Source organism: Grus americana, chromosome 6 (genome assembly GCF_028858705.1).
Source record: "Grus americana isolate bGruAme1 chromosome 6, bGruAme1.mat, whole genome shotgun sequence".
Taxonomy (NCBI): domain Eukaryota; kingdom Metazoa; phylum Chordata; class Aves; order Gruiformes; family Gruidae; genus Grus; species Grus americana.
Window position 1 is genome coordinate 11019790 of NC_072857.1, and position 23741 is coordinate 11043530.

Consider the following 23741-nt stretch of genomic DNA (forward strand, 5'->3'; position numbering starts at 1 on the left):
AGATATAAAAAGCAGAGTGATGCAGCACCTCCACATTCTAGAAACTGTTGACTCCTTAAACTCTATCATTTTGACTTATTAATTGATTGGATGATTGAGAGAAAATCTTCCACTACTTGCTATTACTTTAAGGTTTTACCATGGGTTGGTGTAACCACATGAGCAATAATCATTGCAGGGTAAACATTGCCAAGGGACACGTTTTCTAGGAAAAGTGTGTGAAATAATGTGAACCTGCAAGTATCTTGGCAGAGCTGTAAGCATCAGCCTGTTGGTTCACACCCCATTGCTCCCTCTGCAGCAGTGCTGGAACCACTCGCTCTGGGCTTTATTGCTTGTGGTTATGTCAGGTTTCTAACCGCTGAAAAATGCGGACACTTGAATTTGTAGTGCTTGAAAGCAAGGTATGGGCATGGGGGGTGAACATCTTAAGTTTTGCTTTTGAAATAACTAGACTTAATCGATCCCTGTAAGAAATACATGCGGCTGCTGGTCCATCAGTGTGACAGGAGCCAGAGGTGATGGCTCGGGGTGCTCCTCTGCAGCCGGTGGGTCACTTGTGCCAGTCTGAACTCTCTCTCCAGGGGACACTAAGGCACTTGTTCTCAGCTTCTCAACCATAGGAAGCTGTGGAGACCAAGGTGTTTTTTCACCAGTGCTTGCATTACCGTGCCTAGGGCATCAAGCACGGAGCAGAAGCCTTGCAGCAGTGGGCTCTGCGCAGGTGATGAGCAAAACACGCCGCTTCTCCAAACGAGTTGTTACAATGTAAAGGCCGGGGGGACCCTGCGCCTCCGGCAGCGGGATGCACTTCTGGCTGCCAGCCCCGGGAGGGAGGAGGCGTTGTACGACGCGAGGGAGCGCCAGCGGCAGCTGGGGCAGTTTTGCGAAATTCTGGCGGGGGAAGGAGCCTAAGGGCGCAGGTGTGAAGCTGTGACCCGCAGGTCCGGGGAACCGGCCGCCCGGGGCGGCTGAGGAGAAGCCGGCTCGGGGCAGGTGTGTCGCGACCGACGGTGACGGTAGCGGAGGAGACTGGAGAGGAGGGAGGCTCCCTCCCGGCCCAGCGTCCGCCTCGGCCCCTGTGCCTGCCCACCTCCGCGGCCTCCCGGGCCGGGCCGACTGCTGCTGCCTGCCGGGAAAGGCCGCGGACCGCCCCACCCCACCCCGCCTCGCCGCGCCGAGAAACGAAAGCGAAAGGCAGCGAGTACAGGCCGAGCGGCTATGGCGGGGCAGCGGCCGGGTGCCTTCCCGCTGCTGGTGCGCGGCGACTGGGGCTCCGCCGAGCCGCCGCCCGCCCTGAGGAAGAAGTTGCTCTGCTATTTCCAGAGCCAGAAGCGCTCGGGCGGCGGCGAGTGCGAGCTGCGGGCCGGGACCGGGCCGGGGCATCTCCTCGTCTGCTTCATCCACCCCGAGGGTGAGCGGCCGGGGCGGGGGCCACCGAGGGCGGAGGGGCCGGGGAACCGGTTAGTGTGTGAGTTCCCTACGGTACTGAGTAGTGTGTTGCGAGTTGTAACTTAAAAGTCGTAACCTTCTGCAAGTTAAAGTATATACACTGACTTATGACATATAATGTACGTGTTCTAGTGTGTAATGTATGCACCTATAGCATATAATGTCATATACATCCTGTAATATGCAATATATAATGTGTATTTGCTTATATAGATGCTTAAATTTGGTGCTTAGTGCTAGCCTCTAGGTTGCATTTTGAGTAACACTAGTTAGTAAATATATCATACCAGTTATATGTACATATATATTAGTTTTGATGCACAGTAGTGTTCTCTGGGTTACACTTGGAATAATAACAATGTTAATATCACTTAATATATATTGTAACTACAGATATATATAAAAATATGACATATATAACGTGCATGTATTTATATAAACTTTCAACAAGGTGGAAAGCATTTAGTTGCAGTTATGTTAAAATACATACACTTTTTTTTTCTTTATTCCTTATTATGCTTCCCAGTTGCTGACTCACCCAGCTGGTAAGTTCAGGACGTAGACCCTCAAGCCATTTTGGCACTGGCTGGAAGAAGGTGTGCAAGGTGTGGGGTCAGTACCGGGACCCCCATGCTGCAGCCCTGGTGCAGGGCAGCCCACTGGATGCCAGCCAGGAGACGTGGTGGAGCTGGGCTTTGTTTATCTGGTGGGGGTTTTTTTGCGGAAATAGTGTCCTCTGCTGTTCTTTTGTTTCTTTTGGGAAGGAAGGCCTCGTTTGTGCTGTGTTAGCGTTATGAGTTTCATTTTGTGGGACAATGTATGCCTCCTAATGTAATGGTGGAAAAGTGCTACGTAATTTAAAGTTGTATTTCTATTCAGATTGTCACTGGGGTTTTCTTGTTTTATTTAGTGAAGCAACGAGTTCTTGAGAGACAGTCTCATGAGCTGCATTTGGGAGAAAAAGGAAAATTGAAGTTGATTGTCACAGAGCCTGAAACAGCACCAGCTGCTGAAGAGGAGTCATTTAAAGAAAAATTAGTTCCTGCAAAGGTGAATAAAAATTGTAATCCTAACCAGAGCTTTGAAATAGCGGTGAGAGTATCAAATCAGTCACTGATATTTTGCTTTCTTTTTTTTTTTAGTCTCTGGATGCCACAAGCAACCTTCAAACAAAAGGTAAAATGTTAGCATCGCTCCACGTGCTGATTCTTCGTAAAATGAAAATGTTGGTGCTTTTCTCCACAGCGGGCTTCAGTTCTGTGTGGAGTTGTGCTGAAAGTTTCTGAGTTTGGCAGCCTGACTCAGGTGATACAGGGAAAGGTGTCTGGCCAGGGCCACTGTAGACTTGATCACCAAGGATGGAGTTCACCTTGCCAGACTTAGACCACGCGCCTAGTTTTACTTTCTAAAATAGGCTTTTTAATCAGGGGAGCGTCTCCAGAGAGGGATTTAGTTCCCTTATCCTAGCTCTAAGCTAAGATCTGCATAGAAACACCTAAATTGAAGGTCTTAAGCCCAGGCCTGGTGGTTTTGTGCTCCCTACGTTTAGGAGAGTCTGTGAAGGCAAGTGGTGCATCTCCCTAGTATCTCAGTGACTTTGGTTAGGTCCTCTTTCAGCAACATTCTCCTAAGCTTTATGATTCAGAAAGCAATCTAGAAAACAGTATTGCACACCCAAATATACCTGCATCTGTGAAGAGTAAATACTCAGCCCCAAGACAGACCAGTTAATCAGAAAGTTCTTGTTCAGTGCCATTTTGGGTGCTTTTCCTCCTTCCAAATTGAGGTACTCAAAGTTGTCATCTACTATTTTTTAGTTACATTAGATGGGACCTCAAAAATCTCCAGATGCTGCTCTTAATCCCTTTGTTGGGTCAGCCTAGCTTTTGGTTTTGGCTTTTTTGTACTTTTGTCATTGGACATAGTGGACCAGATGATTCCAGTCAGTGATCTAGAAATTAATAACTAGCATCTGTAGAGCTATTGCTCCTGTGGTTATTTCTTTTGTTTTCCTCTTGTTAGACTTAGGCTGCTAGGCCTTCAAAGGCAGCTGTCTTCTGTAAATGTTATGGGTTTGGTATCAGTTGTTGTTGTACCTCGGGAGAGCTTGTAAACCCCGCGAGTGGGCAGAGCCAGCCTGTTTATGCTGCCCCAGCCTTCCCACCCTGTCTCTCTGTCTTTCTTCTCGGGGCTGCCCCCCCACAGCTGACCTGTTGGGCACTACCCCAGGATTTAGGGATTTTTTTGGGTGTTCTTGAGGAAAAGCAAGCAGAGACCTTACCCTGCCCCCACATCCCCGGTCAGATGTACAACTGCTCCACCGAGCTCCTCTCCTCTGTCATACCTGCCACAGCCAGAGATGGTGGTCCTGGAAGTTTATACTGAGGGTAGTGAACACCAGGGTTTCGTTTGATGCTTGTCTTTCCACCACGGTGCAGGGATCTGCTGGTTTACCAAACTGAGAGGGGCTTGTGCTCCTGCTTGTGTTTGTTGGGGCAAGGAGTGGAGAGCTGCCTTTGTTTGCGAGTACGGCCATCTTGAGCACCCTGGGGTGCCCTTTGGCCTGTGCCAATCCCCCACCACGCTGCAGTGCTCTGTGACCGCCATTTTCCATGACTTGTTAGACAGTTATGTCACCACATACCTAGGTGATGCTTTTACTTTACTCAGGCACGTGGCGGAGCACATGCTTCCCATTCGGAGGTTCTCTCCCACCTCCACCCTCATCTGTCTGCAAAGCTGGAGACGTGCCTTCCTCTAGCAGCTGTTCAATATCCTCGACTTCCGGGGTACTCGGTGGGCACCCGTTATATTTTCTGAACGCAAAATTTTGTTGCATCCCTGCCAGCCTTCTGTGCACATGGGTCCTTCAGCACTGCCATGCCGCACTGATAGTAGGGCACAGTGGTCATCAGGAGGCTTTGCATCAAATCACACAGAGCTACTGGTGGCTTATGGTGCCTGCAAATGTCCCGAGCTATGTTCAGGCTTGTTATGCCTGCACCTGGGCTAAGAAACAGATGCAGAGGCTGCAGGGTCTCTCACACAGCCCTCACCCATGCCTGATCACTGTGGCCAATTATCTCAATGCATTTTATTTTATTTTATTTATGTCTCTTACCCAGAGACATACTAATGACCTTGGTATTGAACCTGTTTATTCAAGGCTATTTTTGTGTCACCAGAGAAGCTGCCTGCAGCCCTGCAGAATGTTCCATCTGGGCTGTTTTGGATCCCAAAAAGACCTGTGGTAGCCTGCAGTATTTGATTGGTTAGATGATCTTTTTTCTTGGGAAAGGAAAGGAGAGAAAGGGTAAGCAAAACCTGTTTCTTCCAGGAACTGTGTAATAATATGTCATGTGGCTTATTTCCTTCTGTTGAAAATGATGCAGAAGCCTTGCAGAAAGCAGAGAGTTTTGTTCTGAACAGTGGATCCCAAGAGGAAGCTGGCCCTGTGGAGAACACTGCAGAGACCTCACGTTCGGTGGTGTTTGAAAACATACAAGGATGCAGTCCAAAATGCTTACGTATACTGTTGGAGAACATCAGCGGCCTGACAGTAGATGATGATTTCACTGTGGAAGTGATACCTGAAATAAATGTTGCCGTAGCTACCTTTATAAAAACTATCGGTAAGACAGGATGAACACCATTGTTCATTTCCACGTATATGTACGAATAATAGTTTTCCGAGCTTGATTCCTCTCCCATTAGAGATTTGGACACTTTTAAAAAAGTCCCTGGACTGTAGTCTCTCAAGAAAGATGTAAGTCTTATATACAGCTCCATGACAATGCCTGTGATCCAAATGTTACACTGAAAAAAAAAAAAAAATTGTGGTCTCTTCATTAATTGAAACTGGATGAGAATGTTTCCTTATCTCTACCTTATTTTGGGTTAGATGGAGAAGAGTTAGAAGCAGACCGAGCATGGAGATGAGTTCTGCAAATTATTGAAGTATATAATGTCTCCATTTGAGAAGACAGTGAAACAGTGAGAAGTGCTTAGTTTATACAAGAGATGAATAAGAGGGGAACAGAGATGTAGTGGCAGTGAATAGCAGAGAGTAACATGGCTGTGTGCATTTCCCCTTTTTTATTAGAGTTCTTTGGCACCGAAGACAGGGAGAAGTAGACTCAGCTCACGTCTCTGCCAGAAGGGGTAGCCAGGGCTGATAATGACCCAGGAAAACACAGTCAGTTCATACTGCTCTTCTCTTTACAGATACTGAAGAATTTGTCAAAACATGTTCACAAAATAAGAGAGTTAAAGAATTCAAAATGACTGCCAGGCTTCTTGAATTGACCCGGAGCATCAAGGCTGAAAACATACCGGCCAGCGTTTCCACAGACTACATGATGGTTTACTTTGAGAGTGCGCGGAACGGAGGGGGAACCGTGTCAGACATCCAGCTCTTCCCTGAGGAGAACTCAGCCATCGTTACTTTCGGTAGTCACAAAGGTAACGCTGTCCTTCACCTGACCAAAGTCCTCCCAGGCAGAGGACCTGAAAGAAAATGACCACAAACTTGGGTGTTAGGAGAAGCCTGGCTTGCTGTTGCTAAAGCCAGCGTATGCTGTTCTGTTCCTAGGAAGTGCTCTGGATTTAGAAATTCTGCTGCGTGCCTAGGGTTTCAGAATCTTTTGTTTTAATGTTACCAAAGGTTCATTATAATACCTGCTTTGTGCATGGGTTGTTCCCGCTGATGGTTTTTTCCCCATTTACAGAAGTTTTTATGTGTAGTATAAGATGAGTTGTACTTGCAGGGAGAGGAAGCAGAATTTGTTAAGGACTTCAGCTTTCACAGTTAGCTTTCAGAAACTAATTAAGATCAAAGATATTTGTTATCAGGAAAGAACAGAGCTAAAGAACAATCTTGTTGCTGTTCCACATGTTGAATCGCTGTCCCGTTTTTGTGCCAGCACAACCTCTGGTAAATATCTCTGTATTAGGAGACTACTGGCTTAGTAAATTCCTTTACTTTTAAAGATATCTACCAGGTGATTGTTTTTCTTCTGACTCTCAGAATGCTTAAGAATATTTTGTACATTAAGTTAGTATGTAATTTGGATCATTGTAATGTGGTTCAAAGTCCCTGCCAACATGATAATTCCTTTCCTTTGTGCATTCCAACTAAAATGGCAAAAAAAAAAAAGTAAAAATGCAGTGGCACAAAGAGTTTTATTTTGAGAGCAAGAAGTAGTCTTGGGTTTTGGCTGGGATAGAGTTAATTTCCCCAAGAAGCTGGGAGGGGACACAGCCAAGACAGCTGACCCAAACTAGCCAAAGGGATATTTCATACCATATGATGTCACGCTCAGTGTATAAGCTGGCCAGAAAGGAGGGATTGCTGCTCAGGGACCAGCTGGGCAGTGAGCAAATTGCATTGTGTATCACCAGCTTTGTATATTCTTTTATTAGTATTGTTGTTATTTTCCTTTTCCTTTGCAGCCAGGGTCAACCCACCACACCTAGGAAACTGTCTTTATCCTGAGCCACGAGTTTTACCTTTTTCTTCCAGTTCTTCTCCCCGTCCCACTGGGGTGGAGGGAGGAGTGAGCGAGCGGCCGTATGGTGCTCAGCTGCTGGCTGGGGCTAAACCGTGACACTCTTTCAAATGATAAAAAAAAAAAAGTTATTTTATTCAATGTGACAGTTCTAAGAACAGAGTAATTTGCTTGATTTGAAGTTAATGATAGATGTGTGTTTGTGTGTGCTAACTTTTAGATCTAAACACTGTCTTGGAAAAGCAGCATTTTCTGGAACAGACACTGATTTCTGTGCATCCGTATTACCACTCCCTGGGAACAGCTCTCTATGGAGAAGAAAGGCCAGCTATCAAGATGCCAGACCCCATTGGGGTACCAATAGATCCGTACATCTGGCAGTTTTTACAGAGGCAGGCTAACATGATCCAAGACATAAACCACGAAATGGCAATTTACCATTGTGAGCTAAAATGGCCCCAGACTGACTGTGCACACCCAGAAATTATGTTGTGCCCGTCATCATCCCTCTCTGAACAGAAGCCACCAAAGATTAAGTTGATCAAGACATGGAAGCAAGATGCTTCTACTGGGTTCTCGCGTATCATGGCACATTACATAGCTATAAAATGTAAAGTAAATTCAGTGGATTGGGAAGACGTGAAAAACAGATTGATGAAGGATGTTGCATTGATTGTAACGGATATTTCTGAGGAGATGGTGGTGATTGCTGGCAACAGAGCAGCAGTGGATGGTGCAGAGAAAGAAATCAGGGAATGCATGGAAAAAGCCATGAAGCAAAGTGAAAGGGAAAAACAAAGCATAGAAATTGCTGTGCCAGTGATACCAGGGAGGTATGCCGTTTTGCACAATGCTGGGCTAGAAGAGAATATTCACAAAGAATATCCCTGCTTAAAGATCTGGTATGATAACACACAAAAAACTGTTCAGTTGTGTGGATTACCTGTGGAAGTATATAAAATCAAAGCTGACTTACTGGAAAAGCTATTGAATATGCCATGTACATCACTTACCCTTGATCACCATGTCTTGTGCTATCTAAAGCATGTAGATAGTAAAACAATGTCAGAGATATTGTTCACTAGGAAAAAAATTAATGCTTTTTATGAGCTTGAGGATGATACTGTGTTGCTATTTGGAGATGTTCCCAAAGATCTTTTAGAAGCAGAAGAGCAAATGAAGACACAGTTAGAATATGAGTGCATCAGCATGGAGGACACTGAGGTCATTAAAAAGAAGCAGTGGAGGAGTCTTCTTGCCTCCTTGTATAAGAAGTACAATTCTTCCCAGGAAACTGTACTCATTGGTAGAGCTTTTGGAAAAGAAAATAAAGTGCTTATTGCTGGCTTTTCTAATGCTGTAAGAGAAGTTTATCAGAAACTTTGTGATTTTATAGATACAAACACACGTATGGCAAAAGTAATCCCAGCTAAGTCGGTGATAGTAGTGCAGTTTGTAGAGAAGCTAAAACCTGATGTTTATCTTAAATTGAGAGAGAAAGGTATGACAGTACATTTTGACACCAAGACACCGTGTATTTCTGTGAGCGGACCAAGAGCAGAAGTGTCAAAAGCAGTCACCAGTTTTGAAGAAATTCTGTCATCTCTTCACTTGAAAAAGGTGACAATTGATAAACCGGGAGCTAAAGAGCTCTTCAATGATAGGAAAGATGCATTAGTTTTTGAGATAAAGCATAAATTTAGCTGTTTGATTAGTCTGGAAGAAGAAGAAGAACAGAAGGGTGAAAAAGTTGATGATAAAGAGAAAAGAATGCTGTACTACAAGACAGTGCTGCCAGATGGAGTTGTAGTAGCAGTGTATAAAGCTGACTTGTGCACTTATCCTGTTGATATTGTGGTAAACGCATCTAATGAAGACTTAAAACACATCGGTGGCCTTGCTGAGGCACTGTTAAAAGCGGCCGGTCCAGAGCTGCAACAGGAGTGTGACGAGCTGGTGAGGAAGAATGGGCATTTGCAGCCTGGGTGTGCCGTTATCACAGGCGCTGGGAAACTCCCCTGCAAGAATGTCATTCATGCTGTTGGGCCCAGGTGGAGCAAGCTTGAAGCAGAAAAGTGCGTGTACTTGTTAAGAAAGACAGTGAAGAAAAGTCTACAACTAGCTGAAACATACAATCATCGTTCTATAGCTCTACCTGCTATAAGTGGAGAGATTTTTGGCTTCCCGATTCAGACCTGTGCGAATTCCATTGTATCCTCCATCAAGGAGACCTTGGAAGAATCCATGGGGGACAGCAGCTTGAAGGAAGTTCATCTTGTGGATGACGTGGAAGAAATAGTTCAGGTACTGAGTGAGACAGTAAAAAAAGTGTTTACAGCTGAATCGTCCTCCTCGATACTGCTGACGCAGCACTTGGAAAACCATAAGCTGGGAGAAAGCCAGAAGAAGAGGAAAGAGAATCTGCAGATGGCTAGAGATGATTTGCAGATGGTTATGACAAATGAAGGACTGCGCATCCGAGTGGAGGAGAAAAACATTCAGGAGGCCACGGTAGGTCTTTAATTTTCTGGTTCCTTTCTAACTTGATGTGATTCTTTAAATTCAAATAGAAAAAGAATGATAGTAGGTTATATTGTTTTTCAAGGCAATTCCTACCTAAGGAAACAACAACTGCGTTCTACCTAAACAAGGATACAAGCTTGTGAAACTGATGATTTTCGGGTTGGGATCTGTCTTTCTGCAGCTGTTTCTAGTGGGCAGCTTTGAATTTCGGGATGCTTCATTCCCAGCTAGGTTTTATTCATTCTCTAGATCTAAGGTCAACCTGTTTGAGACACTGGAAAAAAAAAACACAACAGTGTGCTTTTTTTCCTAAAAGGGTAATATTAAAATACTTTCTGAAAGTATTTATATGATCTATAGCTATCCAGGTCAGATATCACAGGAAATCAGCACCTGTCTGGGCCACTGCTGTGAGTTATGCTAGCAAGGATGTAGCTTATTTTTAGTTCCCTACTCTTTGGATAGGTGAAAGACATAAACATTGTCTATGAAGAAGTTACTGGGCTTTAAAAAAGCAACCCCATAGAAGAGGGCATGCTTAGATTGTTTTGCCAAAGTCTAGACCTGATTCTACTTAGGTTCTTCCCCCCCCCCCATTTTCTTTTTTCATTCTTTTTGCTAACAAAGACTGTAATTACTACTTATCTAGACCATTAAGACTTACACCTCTGACGTAGTTTCTTTCCCTTATGTTTTTTTCTTCACTGATGCAAAGTGCATCTTGATAGATTTCTCTCCTTCAACTGCCCCTGATTTTTCTGCTTTGGGAGTTTAAAATGTCCCTACATTATTGTCCTATTGTTTCAATATTAGTTGGTTCCATTGTCATTTTGGTGCCTGTAAAAGCCTATTCCAATAAAAGAGCAATAGATGTAAAAAAGCTCAATACAACACATTTAAAATACGTTGTAATTAAAAGACCTCCAGTGGAACTGCAAAGCAAACACCAGGATTTGGGGCTTTGCCTGTTTTACTTCATGAAAGCACAACCATCTTCCTTCACCTCGTTTTGGTGCATGAAGTGCTGCTTTTCTGACAATCCCACTTCAGTGAAAAGGAGGAAAGGGACATTAAACTTTCTACATTATGTGCCTTATATGATACATATATGTTGCACCCTGTGATGATGCTAGAGACAAAGGAACAATGCTGCTGCAGTTCTTCACAAGGAAATGTAGGAAAGTCTGCGGAGAGGGGGATGAAGCAGACTGCAGAGGTTGGGTTTATTTCACCTGCCCAGACGTTGGCATCTGCTCAGGACAAGGTGAGTCACAGCCTCACCTCCATGCAGGGCTTGACAGCTCTGCCTGGATGGATGGATGGATGGATGACCTGCTCACACATAGATAGCTGTGATGTTGGTACTCACAGTGGGTCTGATGTTGCCTTCTGTAGGTTTCCTACAAGTCCAGGAATACTCAGTATGCAGTAGCTGTGCAGAAAACCAGGTTATTTCTCTGTTGGCATCTTGTTATTCATGTTGTGCTTTGCTTTGGCAGTGCTATTAGTCTTGATGCATATTTTACTTGAAATCTGGCTATAGATTTTTTTTTGTTGTAATTTTGTTGCAGACGGATGTTATTGTCAACAGTGTTGGCACAGATCTGAAGTTTGGCGTGGGGCTTCTTTGCAAAGCTTTGCTGGAAAAGGCTGGACCAGCACTCCAAGTAGAGTTTGACGAAGAAAAACAAAGACAGGTTGCTGGTGAAGGGAGTGTGGTCTGTACCAGTGGATGTGCTCTGGCCTGCAAGTCCGTGCTTCACGCCATACTTCCCGTGTGGGATGGAAATAAAGGACAGACCCTGAAGGTACATTTTAATTATTTTAAAAAAAATCAATATTTTGAAAACAGATTTATTTGGAATCCTATCCTGAAGTTTCAGGATTTAAAATAGCTAGCATAGATGACTCAACTCCATTTACTTCTGTTTGCATGACCTTAAAGATGCCTTGATGCACTAAGAGCTTTTTCTCATCCCAGCATAGTCTCTATGGAACTAATAATAAATGATGCCTTTTTTTAAAAAAAAAAAAAACAAAAAACAACCAGCATCTTTGCTGTGTTTTACAGACCCTAGAAGATATAATCAATTCCTGCTTGAAGAAAACAGAAGAACTTGGACTGAATTCGATCACTTTCCCAGCTATTGGAACTGGAGGATTTGGATTTCCTAAAACCATTGTTTCTAAGTTAATGTTTGACGTGGTATTCAAGTTCAGTAGTAGTCACACTCGGAAGACTCTCCAGGATGTTCATTTTCTCCTGAATCCAAAAGATATTGATAATGTTCAGGTAGTTTTTCTCAGAACAAAGCCATCTATGTTACATACTGTTCTAGTTACACCTTAACAATGTATTTTAGTTGTATTGCTTTCTTAAGGGAGTAATTTAGCACTTTCTTACTGCTGTGGGTGGGTGACGGTGGGATATCTCTCCAGTGTCTCATTCAGTGTGTCTGAAATATAAATTCTCAGCAAGCACAAGCTGCAGACAAAATTGGCCTCACTGCTGGCACCTGTAGATGCTCGCTTATCTTTTGACAGAGGAGTTCTGGCAATGCAAAGACAGTATCTATTATCACACTGTCCACACTGAGGCTTCCACTTTTGTTAATGATACCTAAACACAACTGTATAAATGCATCAGATGGCTCAGCAAGAGTACATGACTGTTAATTGTAGAAATATTTGGTATATAAATTCTGAAATACTATCTTTGATACCTTTTTTTCTCCTCTTAGGCTTTTACCACTGAACTAGAACGCAGGCTAGCTGAAAGTTGCGATGCTGCAGCATCACAGTCAAGTAAGTTGTGTAGGGCAGGAGGTGGGACACGGGGGAATGTAAATACTGTAAAGTGGTTTTATACGTATCAGGAAACAGATGAAATGTCCTCAAGACACAAAGCATTTTTTTTCTTCCTAATGGACTGGCATTCTTAAATTCCATTTGTAAAAATCTTAGAGAAATGTATTTTGTTGAGGACATGCTCATCTCTTAGTGAGGCCAGTCTTACCACATGGAAGAGGATATCCTGATAGGAGAACCATAGCTTGTCCTACTCAAAGGGTATAAGAACTTAGTACCACTTTGCCAAACAAACCATAAATAACATGTATTTCTGTACCTTTAATCTCCTATATAGACATATACAGAATGGATAATTTCCTTTCCATTTATTAATTGACAGTAGTGTGACACAGTAGCAAAAACAGGAGTGAACTGTGTCAACGGCAGAGGCTTATTCATAAGAATATATAGCTCTCTTCTCCGTTGCTGTGAGTATCAGTGAAAGGAAGTTAAGAATGTGCAGATAAAATATGAATTAGATAAGTTTAGACTAGAAGTAAGGAACAATTTTATATCTGTGAGGGTAAAGACAAAATAACTTACAGAAGTAGTGGGATGGGATCTGAATTACTGGAAATGCTTTAGCTGGATACTCCATTTCTTGTAAGAATTAATTCAGGAAGCTCTGTTACAGAGCTGGTCAGATCAGATAGGCCCAAGAGTCCTTTCTGAATTTATATTATGTGAATTTACAGGAATAGAAATAGTTTCACTTTCACAGTATTTAAACAGGAAGAATACTGCACCCTTCTGCTTTCAGAAATGGAGTAAAGAGAAAGGCTGAGACTCTCTAGGTCCATCAAACTGACCTAGAGCATATTCCTCAAAAGGATAAGTTGAAGTTTCTATCAATGGAAGAGAATAATAGCCCAAACTAGAGGAGGAGTGTGTTAAGGTGTTTTTCTTTCCGTTGCAGGTTTCATTAGGCATGTTTCAACTCCATTACTGGGAGGTAATGTAATGCAAATTGGTGACATTATGCTCCAAGTAATTGGTGGAGATATTACCAAGGAGGATACGGAGGTTATTGTAAACGTCTCTAATAACACATTTGATGCCACATCAGGTATTGTACTGAATATTTAACTCATCAGTGATAAATTTGTGCTATCTTTTAGAAGGGGGGAGGAGAAAGAATTGTCCATATGTGAAACTTTTATGAAGTATTTTTCAGATGAGAAAGCTGTTATCAGTCAGAAAATAGATCTTAAACATTTTTTTACATGTCCTGCATATTCCTTTTAGTTTCCAAACTATTCAAACAGAAGACATCTGACCAGATTTTTCTTGTTTAATAACAAAAATGCTTAAATAAAAGGGAATTTTCAGATCAAATTTAATTCTTCAAAACTGCTCTTGTCCTAATATGTTCCACTTTAAGCCAAAGCCCTGGTAAATTGACCTGTAAGAAGCAGAGGATTCTTTGGTGACATTGTGAATTGCAAGCATGAAGGAGATCAAATGATATAATTCAAAGCAATCAGAGTTTAGTGAGGGGCATACTGTTGGCTGGTGAAACAATAAAATAGAGTTATTCTTAATGATTTCTAATCAATAATGAAGGCAACGTTCTCTTTACAGCCAGTACAGTGTGTCATGGAGGGCACTTAGGGGAACTGGCAAGGTTTTGCACTTTGAGACATCTTGGCCTATGAGAATTTGAGGTGTTTGTAGAGTATAGAAGTTGGGTAGAGTTTTTGGTAGGAATAGCTAAATTGACTTAATGAATGTATATGCTTCTCTTCTATAATTTAAGGGGTCTCCAAAGCAATTATGGATGCTGCTGGTTCCCAGGTAGCAGGAGAATGTGCTCAACATGGTATGTGAAAGCATACTATTTTGTTTGATTCAATTATTTTTTTGTTCTCTCTGAAAACTTAAAGATGTTTTATAATTCTCTATTCTGACGGTATAATTATTTTATCTGAAAACATAGCTTTCACTTTTAGGAATTCTGAAAAGTCCTGTTGTCGTGACACCTGCTTTGAGAATTTTTCTTTTCACAACTGAAGAGAAGATGGATACAGTTTTCTGATGCTAATAAATGCTTGGAAGTTAATCTAATTTAAGGTCTTTACCCCTGAAATTACTTGTGCATGTTCCTGACTTAAGAACAGAAACAGTCCCATTGACTTGAGCATAATTTTTAAGCTCACCTATTGTCAGCTACAGGAGAGCTGACATTTTAAAACTAAACAAAGTGGTGGAAGACTGTCTTTAGGGGTAGGCATGTGCAGGACTGGTTTTTTAAAAGCTAATAGCAAATCTGGGCTTATATTCACAAAGACGTAATTATTTTTTATTGAAATAATGTAGCTCTGCTTATCACCCTGATCACGAGTTCGTCTGTAGTCTGCATTATACCAGACCGGAAGAGCATTAAAATCCCAGTTCACTGTGGTTGACCCCTACGAGCGCAGGAAGGAACATGTTCTGGTTGCATAAACAAAACGTCCCTGCTCTGAGTCCAGAAATTAACTTTTTCAGGATGGAGTTTTCTGGATATTTTTCCCAGCCTTTGGCTCTGCAGGCTCTCCTGTTTATCAGCCTGATCTCAGTGCATGCAGAACATCTTGCAGTCAGTCGTTACCTTTGTGACCAGTGAAGTGGTATGCAACTCTGTTTTCATCAATCCATTCATCCTCACAATGTAACTCCACTTTGAGGTGTTTGTAATCAAACATGAGTGCTCTGAAAGAACACAAACGTCTTTTTAAAGATTCTATACCACAGTTCTTAGATCAGTTGGTCATTACCTTAGTGATATTATTTCAACCATTCAGCTCTTCTGCAGAATAAGAATTTGAGCTTTCAAAGAATAAGGGGCATAAGAAAGGATTTTTTTCATATGCATGAATTGTGCACATTCTATTGGCATGCTTTTAAATAAGCAAGCTGTATTTAAATTCAAGATAAATTCTTAAAGTGTACTTAATAGGAAACCAGTTTGTAGCAGAGATCTCGGGAAATTAGAAAACACCCAAGTAGCTGAATTACTTTTCCAAAGAAGTTCTGCAATCAGAATATTTACAGAGAAAACCAGAATCAACTAAAACCAGGATAATGTAGCTCACCATAGATTTCTTTCCGCTTTTTTCACTTCTCCGCTAGTGTGTATTACTCCAGTGTACACTAGCATCAATACAACCAGCTGTCTTATCAGAAGAGATAGCCACTTTGAAAATGTTATGTCTCCTTCTTTATCTTCTCTCTTCCAGCTGGGCAGTCTCAAAGTGGTTTTATTACTACCCAAGGTGGAAAACTGTTGTGCAGTAAAATCATCCACTTGATTCACGATAACAACGTGAAGAGTCAGGTCTCCAAAGTCCTTCACGAGTGTGAGCTAAAGATGTACAAATCTGTCGCCTTCCCGGCAATTGGAACAGGTTTGTGTTTTCTTGGGAAAGCGATGAGGGCTGTGATGGAGGTAGTTCAGAAACTGGGACAAAGTTAATACCTCTGATATGGATAACAGTATACTTGTAAAAAAAAAAACAAAACCCCAACAAAAAACACAAACCAAACAAAAAAACCCAAAACAAACACACACACCACCACCCCCTCCCCCCAAACCCTCCCCCCCCCCCTTTGTAAACTGAAATTTCTGAGAGTTCATTGTGGTCAGTTCAAACACCACTCATATGCTTCAAAAATGCTGCTTTTAAAAAAAAAAAAGTATAAATATTATAGTCAATATTGATTGAGCAAGAACACCTAAAGAAAAGGTATTGCTCCATAAAAGACATTCTGCCCCAAAACAGACTGTGAATCTCAGCTGGCGACCCTGCACCTTTCTTCAAACTTCTCATAGACCTTGCTGTGGGATTTCAGAGCCCCACAGAATGGCTGGGTTTGGGGTTTGTACGCAAAGAAACCTGGAGTTGTCCTGAGACCAAAACCTTGCATGGCTGACTACAGAAACTGTGGGCTGGGTACAGAGTATTTGCAGTTTATACCTTTTGTAGGTCTTGTTTCAACCTACCTGTTCCAGTGGAGGGCTAGAAGCAAGCTAGCTTATTTGACTTAAGCTTCTTGTTAGTTTGGGGAGCAGGGCTTGAAGAAAGCAGAGTATCCTTCTCAGACCAAGGCTCCCCGTGACTGGAAAAAGAAATCACGAGCTGGTCCTTGCTCAGTGTGCCACATTAGGGTAGAAGCTGGTGTGTGGGTCAGTGCGTGGACTCCACAGAAATAGGGCAGGTCCCCTGAACTGCCAGCATCATCTGTGTGGCTGAAATTGGCACCGATGTTTCAGGATAAGCTTTGGGTTGCACTTCAGGCTTGTTGTAGGGGAATGAGAGCATTTGTTTTGAGCTTGATGTTTCTGTTTGTATGTTGAAATATACTACATTTCCTATTGAAATATACTATATGTACCTATATACTGTAGGCTTGTGCCAAAATCTTCCACTGATTTTGATGTGGTTTGACTTTGATACCTGGTTTAAAGACAGGGATAGAGTTAATGATATGTGGGTTTAAAAATATCAGGGGGATGCTAAGGCTGAAGTGCTTGTTGGAGCCTCAAAGTAAATGGCAGGGGAGAACCTCAGAAGGGCTTCCTGGGTCTGCGTAGAGTGTCTACATCTAAGCCTGTGAGCTCCAGGAGTTAAGCTGGGGTTAAGCCTGGGGCTTTGGCCAGAAAGCATAATGGGGGAGGAGAGATGTACAGAAGTCTGTATGAGCTGGGGATGTGGTCTCTGTTTTCTGTATGCTGCCTTGATCGACGTACTGTTCACCGATACGTGCCTTTTATTTTTGTTTAGGTCAAGCAGGACAAAGTCCAGCAAAGGTAGCTGATGACATGTTGGATGCTATAGTGGAATTTGCAAGCAAAAGATCAGTCAAGCATTTGAAAAAAATTAAAATCATCATCTTCCAGACAAATATGCTGAAAGACTTTCATGAAAGCATGAAGAAAAGAGAAAACTCAGATTCATCCACAGCAGATTCGTGGATGTCTCTGTTTAAATGTAAGTAGGTGGGTTTTCTGTGTGCCATGGGCAGATAAAACTAAAGATCTTTTATTTAAAACTAATAGTTAACATATATTTCTTCACAGCATTTTTTTGGGGCAAAAAACATTCCCCTGAGAAGAAAAAGGCTATGGTTTTGGAGAAGAAAGTTGATTTAGCCACATTTCACATTTGTGGAGAAAGCCGAATAAATGTGGATGCAGCTGAGTCCTGGATAAATTCCTTAATTTTAAAGGAACAGTTTGAAATCAATATTTCAGATGAGCTAATTGAACATTTTGATGAGAGGCAAATTGAAGCTTTGGCAGATCTCCAGAGAAGCAAGCATGTTACCATTCAGCTTGAAAATAAACTTTCCCCTCCTTACATTAAAATTTCTGGTGTTAGCAGGGATGTCTGGCTTGTTTCTGTGGAAGTTCAAAAAATGATCAAAAAAATTAAGGATACTGAAGAAGAACGATCCAAGGCAGAACTTGTTTGTAACCTGGTGGAATGGAGGTATTCAGGCAGCAATGACAGCTTTGTTGCTTTTGATAAACTGACAAATATGCACCTGGAAGATGCCAAAATAGGTAAAAAAACACATCTTTCTGTCAAAATTAACAAGAACAACTACACAGTGGATCTGAATACTCTGCAGGCTCATGATGACCAAGGAAAAACTATAAACATTCAACGTATGCCAAAGAATGAAGGTAAATTACAGCTTTGTTAATAATCAGTGTTAAAGGTTTTTCTCATTGAATGATAATTCTGATAAATGTGAACTCGGGTATTCCAAAGAAGTAAACTATTCCATAGCTTTTTTCCTTTTTTTTTTTTCTCCTCCATTTTTGCTTGTTTGTTTTTCTTTTCCCCTCCCTGGGTATGCCATAGCCAGGAGGTTTAGTTTCATAATTAGTTGCAGGTATGACTGAAATTGGAACATCTGTTTTAAATACAAATATTATCCATACGTATCTGACTAGTGAGCGTAGATGTCATGCTTAAGTCTGACAAAGAAAGTGGTGTATGAAGAATGTGTAAAATTCTTCTGTGGTTTTCAGTCTTGTTTTAGTTAGATAATGGTATGGGGATAATTAGACTAGAGAAACTGTAAAGTCTTAACAAGGCATTACAGAGCCAGTGATGTATTGAAGAGAGAGAATATTTTTGGTATAAAGTATTGCATAAGGTACTGTCCTCAGCCCTCTACGTGCAGTCAGTTTGTAAGATGAGCCTACAAAGCTGAGCCGGGTATCTGTGGTAATAATGCAATCTCTGTTTTACAGATAGTCTGTCAGTAGAGCTCCCTGCGCAGTGGGAAGACATGCAAGAGGAACGGATTAAACTGGTGAATCTCAAGCCATCGTGCCAGGAATACGTGGAAGTTCAGAACAGATTTAAGAGAACCTGTCCCAGCTTTGTCATAGAGAAGGTGAAATCCTATGGTGGAAAAAAAAAAGTGAATTATTGGGCTGAAAACATTAATATACTTTCTAAATATTTGGTTTTAAGGTGTCTGCAACCTAATACACTTTTCATATGTCAGTCTCCCCAGGATTGTACAGGGTGGATATAAATCAAATTTCCTAAGATTTGCCCTGCCATTTCTGCCTTCTAATAATGCAGAACCAGTGACCATCAGTCTTCAGGCTGACTCTGTGTTCAACTAATGTGGCACTCACCAGTTACTGTGGTATTTCCAATTAGGAAATTCTATATTGAAATGGAAGCATGAGCAAATGCATGCAGAATACAAAGGAAAATACAAAGTCCTTGCAGACTGGCCATAACGCTTTTTACCATTTTACTACTACTTCCCTGTCAGTCCCAGAGCCTTTCAGGCTAGACCATTGGTTTTAACCAAAGTGTTGAGATTTGATCCTGCTTATTGAAAAGCCTGTAACACAGTGCACAGAGATTTAATTGCAAAGGAGAAAATGGAATTATTCAGAATCAAGAAGAGTGATAAATAGGAGAAAATACAATGAAATTAAGAGTGAGAATATGTGTTTGAAAAAATTTCTTCTATCATGAGATTCAATGAGCATGGTCACTAAGACACAAGTAGAACAAAATATTACTGTATAACAGAAGACAAATTAGGTCATGACATGAAGTCTTTTTGTATGGGGGGAAAAAAAAAAGCTGTTACAGCAATGCCTTTAAGATTATACTTTGACGCAGATATGCTGTTTCCCCCGGGCTATATTCACATTGTTGGCATAGGGAGCCAGCAACATCTATCCTCCCACCAATTTATTTTTATATAGGAGTTTCTTATGGGTTGCTAAGCTACATGGTAAAGGAAGTAATTTTAAGTTTCTCTTCTAGATCTCAGCTTGGAAGTTAAATTCAACGTAATGCTATCACTACAGTCTACCCTTTAGTGAGAAAATCATCAGTGAAACAATTAGGGTGTACAGAAGGCATCTTACATCATTGCCTCTAGCAGTGGTACAACAGCCTGTTTCTAAAACTGACACCACGTAGCTGCCATGATTGCCTATGTACCTGGTACACTAGGCAAGACAAGCGTATGCCAAAATTAAGCGAGCTTGAAAACCTCTTGTAAGATACTTAGTTCCTGATTTTTCAGGAGGCTCATGTATTTGGTTCTGCAACCCAAACCACATGCTGACAGGGCATAGTGAAAATTACTTTCATTCTTTCAGTTTGGTTTGGTTTTACTGCTATTCTGCTGTGATAAATATTGGTCCCTACCAGTATAAATATAGTTCTATTTTGTAACTCTGCAGATTGAAAGAATACAAAATCCCTTCCTCTGGCAGACATACCAAATAAAAGCAAGCGCTCTCTCTACAAAGAACAAAAATCAAAATAATGAGAAGTTTCTGTTTCATGGGACAGCTGCATCCTCATTGAGCGCGATCAACTACAATGGATTTAATCGTGGGTTTGCTGGAAAGAATGGTGAGTCATTAACCAAAGCAGTTAATTTCCTAGATGTGTATAAGGTACTAAGGAATCTCAGTGTTATAGTACTGTCAGCACAACATGAAGACTGAATAAAGTTGGAGAATAAAATAATAAACCTCAGAGAATAATCTATGTGGATGGAGGAATTAACCTGTTCAGTTAATCCCTTGTTGATGAATGCCGCTATCTAGAGGGTATCAGAAAAAGCTCGTCTACTCTGAAATCAAGCCTGGGCAGCTTTTGAGAAATGTTTTGTATGCTCTGCCTGCAGAAAGGGACATGGAATGCTGTTTGACATCCTTAGCTAAGATACCAACCGCTAACTGCTGGTACTTCCTCGCTTCTTAGACAAAGGCAGGTAGCAAAGTAGGGGTGCAGACACTTCTCCTGTTGCCTCCAAAGATAAGGGCAGCACAAGCAATCAGAAGATTTCACTCCTCTACCATTTTTATGCAAATGAAATCAGTTGAAATTCATGAATTAATTCTTCTCCTTTAATAATTGTTACAGGTAACTATTAAATATTTAGCAGAAAGACTTTCTGCATTAGTTCAAAGACTGTTTTGTCCAGTTCCTCTCCTACAGTCGTGTTTATGTGTATTATTTGGTAGCATTCAGTGATGAAGGACAGGATCCAAAGAAGTGAAACTTGGGCTGAATTGAGGTGCCAGTTGTTTTTAGAGGTCCTGCAATCTTACTTCAAAAGTCCTTACTTTGTGTTCTTAATGTTTTCTTCCTTAAGACATAATCGTAAGTGCCTAGGGCTGACTTGGTCTTGAGAGAGCTGGACAGCTTAACTCAGATCTAGTTGACACTTCAGTGTGGTCTGGATCCAGAAGTAGACATTTCTCTGTCTGGATCCTCTAGAGGCACTTAGGCTGGTATTTTCTTGAAAAAGTGAAGCCCAACATATACAAAATATACCAGGCTGAGCACAGATAGAAATGGCAGCCACCATTTCTTTTTAAAAGATGACCAGAGGAGATGTAGTTCTGCTTTCCTGCTCTTTGGTAGTACCATGAGGTTGGATTTACTCAGGAAGTGAGAACCCTAGATCCCCATGTCCTCTCTCTGCCTGTGAGCATTGACATCCACCTCTTCATCTTGGCCACGATTTACGATAGGAAAAGCACGCTTCCCTTCTCTGAGGCTGGGTAGCCATGCAAAAATAGCCAAAGATCAGAGCAGCCAGATAGGAAGGACCTGTCTGGCTTGAACAGCTTTCTACCAATGTCAGAAAAAAGAAATCTCTCTGACAAAGAAACATGATTGCTCTGACTTCTTGCTGTGAAGTGTAACTAGAAAACTGTAATTACAATTACATAGTCATTTTAAGTTGAAAAGGCTCTGAAGATTTGCAATTTGATGGATTTCAGGCTAAACAAGGCTAAACAGAGAGAGGAACCCTTTTCCCCGTAGGAAAGGACAGTCAAAACCTGAGCGTTGATAGAGTGGAGAAAAAAAAGAGGGGGGCAGTTTTTTAGAGATTCTAATGGGAATAAGAACACTAACTATATTTGAAAATGTTGTCTTTCCAAACAGCTGCAACCATTGGAAATGGAACCTACTTTGCTGTTGATGCAAGTTATTCTGCTCAGGATATTTATTCCAGACCGGATACAGACAACAGAAGATATATGTACTTGGCTAGGGTCCTCACTGGGCAGTACTGTGCTGGGAGCAGAGGACTAGTCACTCCGCCACCACAAAACCCAGCAGATCCTACTGACCTGTACGACAGCGTGGTTGATAATGTGAATAATCCAACAATGTTCGTTGTATTTAATGACATTCAGGCATATCCTGAATACCTTATTACTTTCAGAAAATAGAATATTCTTAATAGTGTGGAAAATTTTAGTGCCTTTGACATGTGGGAATTAACAGGGCCATTCTTGATTCTTCTTTACATCTAGGTTTCTTAAGGTAAGTGGTTATCCATGTGTTTAAATATGCCTTCAAATTATCATCACAATGAGGCTAGGATAAGCAAATAATTTAGAACATGCTATTTCAATACTCGCATTTCAGATTCAGTTATGTGGAGGTGTAGGCAAGAACCGTGGGACCAGCCCTGACCTGTTTCTATGCACGGTAGAGGGGACTGGTAGGAGAGAGAGCTGCTTGGCCTTATACGTGGCCTGAAGTAAGAGATAGAGGGTGGGTCAGTGCACCTATGCGTGTTCCTGTTTCCAGTATTCACCATCAAGCATTGAGTGGCTGGCTGCCTGTGAGGATTTGTTTGAAATACTCCACGTTCGGGGAATAACCTCACTTGCCAAAGGTGTATTCAGGCATCCACTCCCCCTTGTTGATGCTGAGAGTCCTGAAGAAAAAAAAAATCCAATATTGAGCATACACTTTGCATTCATTGTTTCACTCCCCTTACACTGTTGTGGCATACTTTGTTACTCCATAGGTATACATTCCTGTATTCATACCCGTTTCTTAGGGCCATTCTTCACAGTCTCTGGCATTATGTATATCCACTTCCATGTACAAAGCCATTGCTTCTGGAATTTTCAAGACTGTAAAGAGGGATTTTGAATTTCTTCTGGTCAGTATGGAAGTATTAACCTTTCTGTAGAATTACCAATTTGCAGCGAGTCAGTTACCACACATAAACCATTTGAAAATTTTTAAAGTTCTGTAAAGAGTAAATTTATATGTATTTGCAAGCTGTATACTTACAATTATATTAAAACTGCCAATCAAAAGTCATATGCATGTGGTTTTAGTAAAAGTAGTTTCAAACAGGTACATTGTATTACTGTTATTTACACAAAGCAACAACTAGAAGTGTTGCTTTACGTTTGAATATGTTACAGTGATGCTATAAATAGAAGCTGAAAAGGCTTGGAAGACAAAATTATTTTCTTGTACCGTCTGAGATTTGTGCCTACAGACATACGCCAGGTGTGAAATTATTCTGCTGTAATCCAAAGGAGACCTGTGCTGCAAATAGCCGCCAGGATGTCTTAAAACCCCGCAGCAATGTTCTCACTGCCTGCAAAGGGAAAAGTGCTTACGGTACATAGAGGTGGCAATATAAAAAATTTCTGCTTTTCACAGCAGCTGCCCATGCAACACTTCAGATGAATGTCCTGCCTAAATTCCCAATCAGAGCAAGACAGAGTTTAACCCGCTCCTGCTTTAATAGATTTTGCTCCCTGTGAAAAGGTGAAGATGCTTTTCTGTAGTGTGGAAATGCTGCAGCAGCCAGAGTGACTCGGTTTAACTGGCGGCACCAGGCGTCCACCGGCTTCTCCCCCTGCTGTCACCGAGCTGCTGTGTGAGTTGGGACACACCGCTTTCTATTTCCAGGGCCCTCGTTACAATTGAACGCCTTGGAAAGCAGCAGGAGCTGCAAGATGAAGCAGTAGAAAAACCCAGACAATTTTTATCCCCAGTGGTGGTGGTAGAAGTTTCTCTCCTAGTTTCTGTACTAGAAACTTGAGGATACTCTGTTGTATGGTCTTTGCGGACTGAGAAGCTGAAAAAAAGCCGTGTTGGA

The 23741-nt window shown here is 41.6% G+C and overlaps 1 protein-coding gene across 1 annotated transcript; it reads left to right on the forward strand.

The window, feature by feature from the left end:
• Window positions 1-845: 845 nt before the first annotated feature.
• LOC129207760 (protein mono-ADP-ribosyltransferase PARP14-like) lies at window positions 846-22948 on the forward strand. The gene is made up of 17 exons (XM_054829142.1): window positions 846-1414; window positions 2363-2502; window positions 2595-2628; window positions 4845-5084; window positions 5677-5913; window positions 7180-9470; window positions 11054-11290; window positions 11554-11775; window positions 12224-12287; window positions 13249-13398; window positions 14089-14151; window positions 15551-15718; window positions 17096-17302; window positions 17392-18000; window positions 18577-18722; window positions 20047-20221; window positions 21770-22948. Exons 1-17 carry the CDS (start codon window positions 1222-1224, stop codon window positions 22057-22059), a joined length of 5466 nt encoding a protein of 1821 aa, XP_054685117.1. The 5' UTR covers window positions 846-1221; the 3' UTR covers window positions 22060-22948.
• The last annotated feature ends 793 nt before the right edge of the window (window positions 22949-23741 follow it).

Excerpts from the sequence above, each read along its gene's own strand:
- LOC129207760 (XM_054829142.1), top strand. The coding sequence starts at position 1,222 with ATGGCGGGGCAGCGGCCGGGTGCCTTCCCGCTGCTGGTGCGCGGCGAC. Across the intron at positions 12,288-13,248 it reads TGCTGCAGCATCACAGTCAA|GTTTCATTAGGCATGTTTCA; the intron begins GTAAGTTGTGTA and ends TTTCCGTTGCAG. Across the intron at positions 17,303-17,391 it reads GTGGATGTCTCTGTTTAAAT|CATTTTTTTGGGGCAAAAAA; the intron begins GTAAGTAGGTGG and ends ATTTCTTCACAG.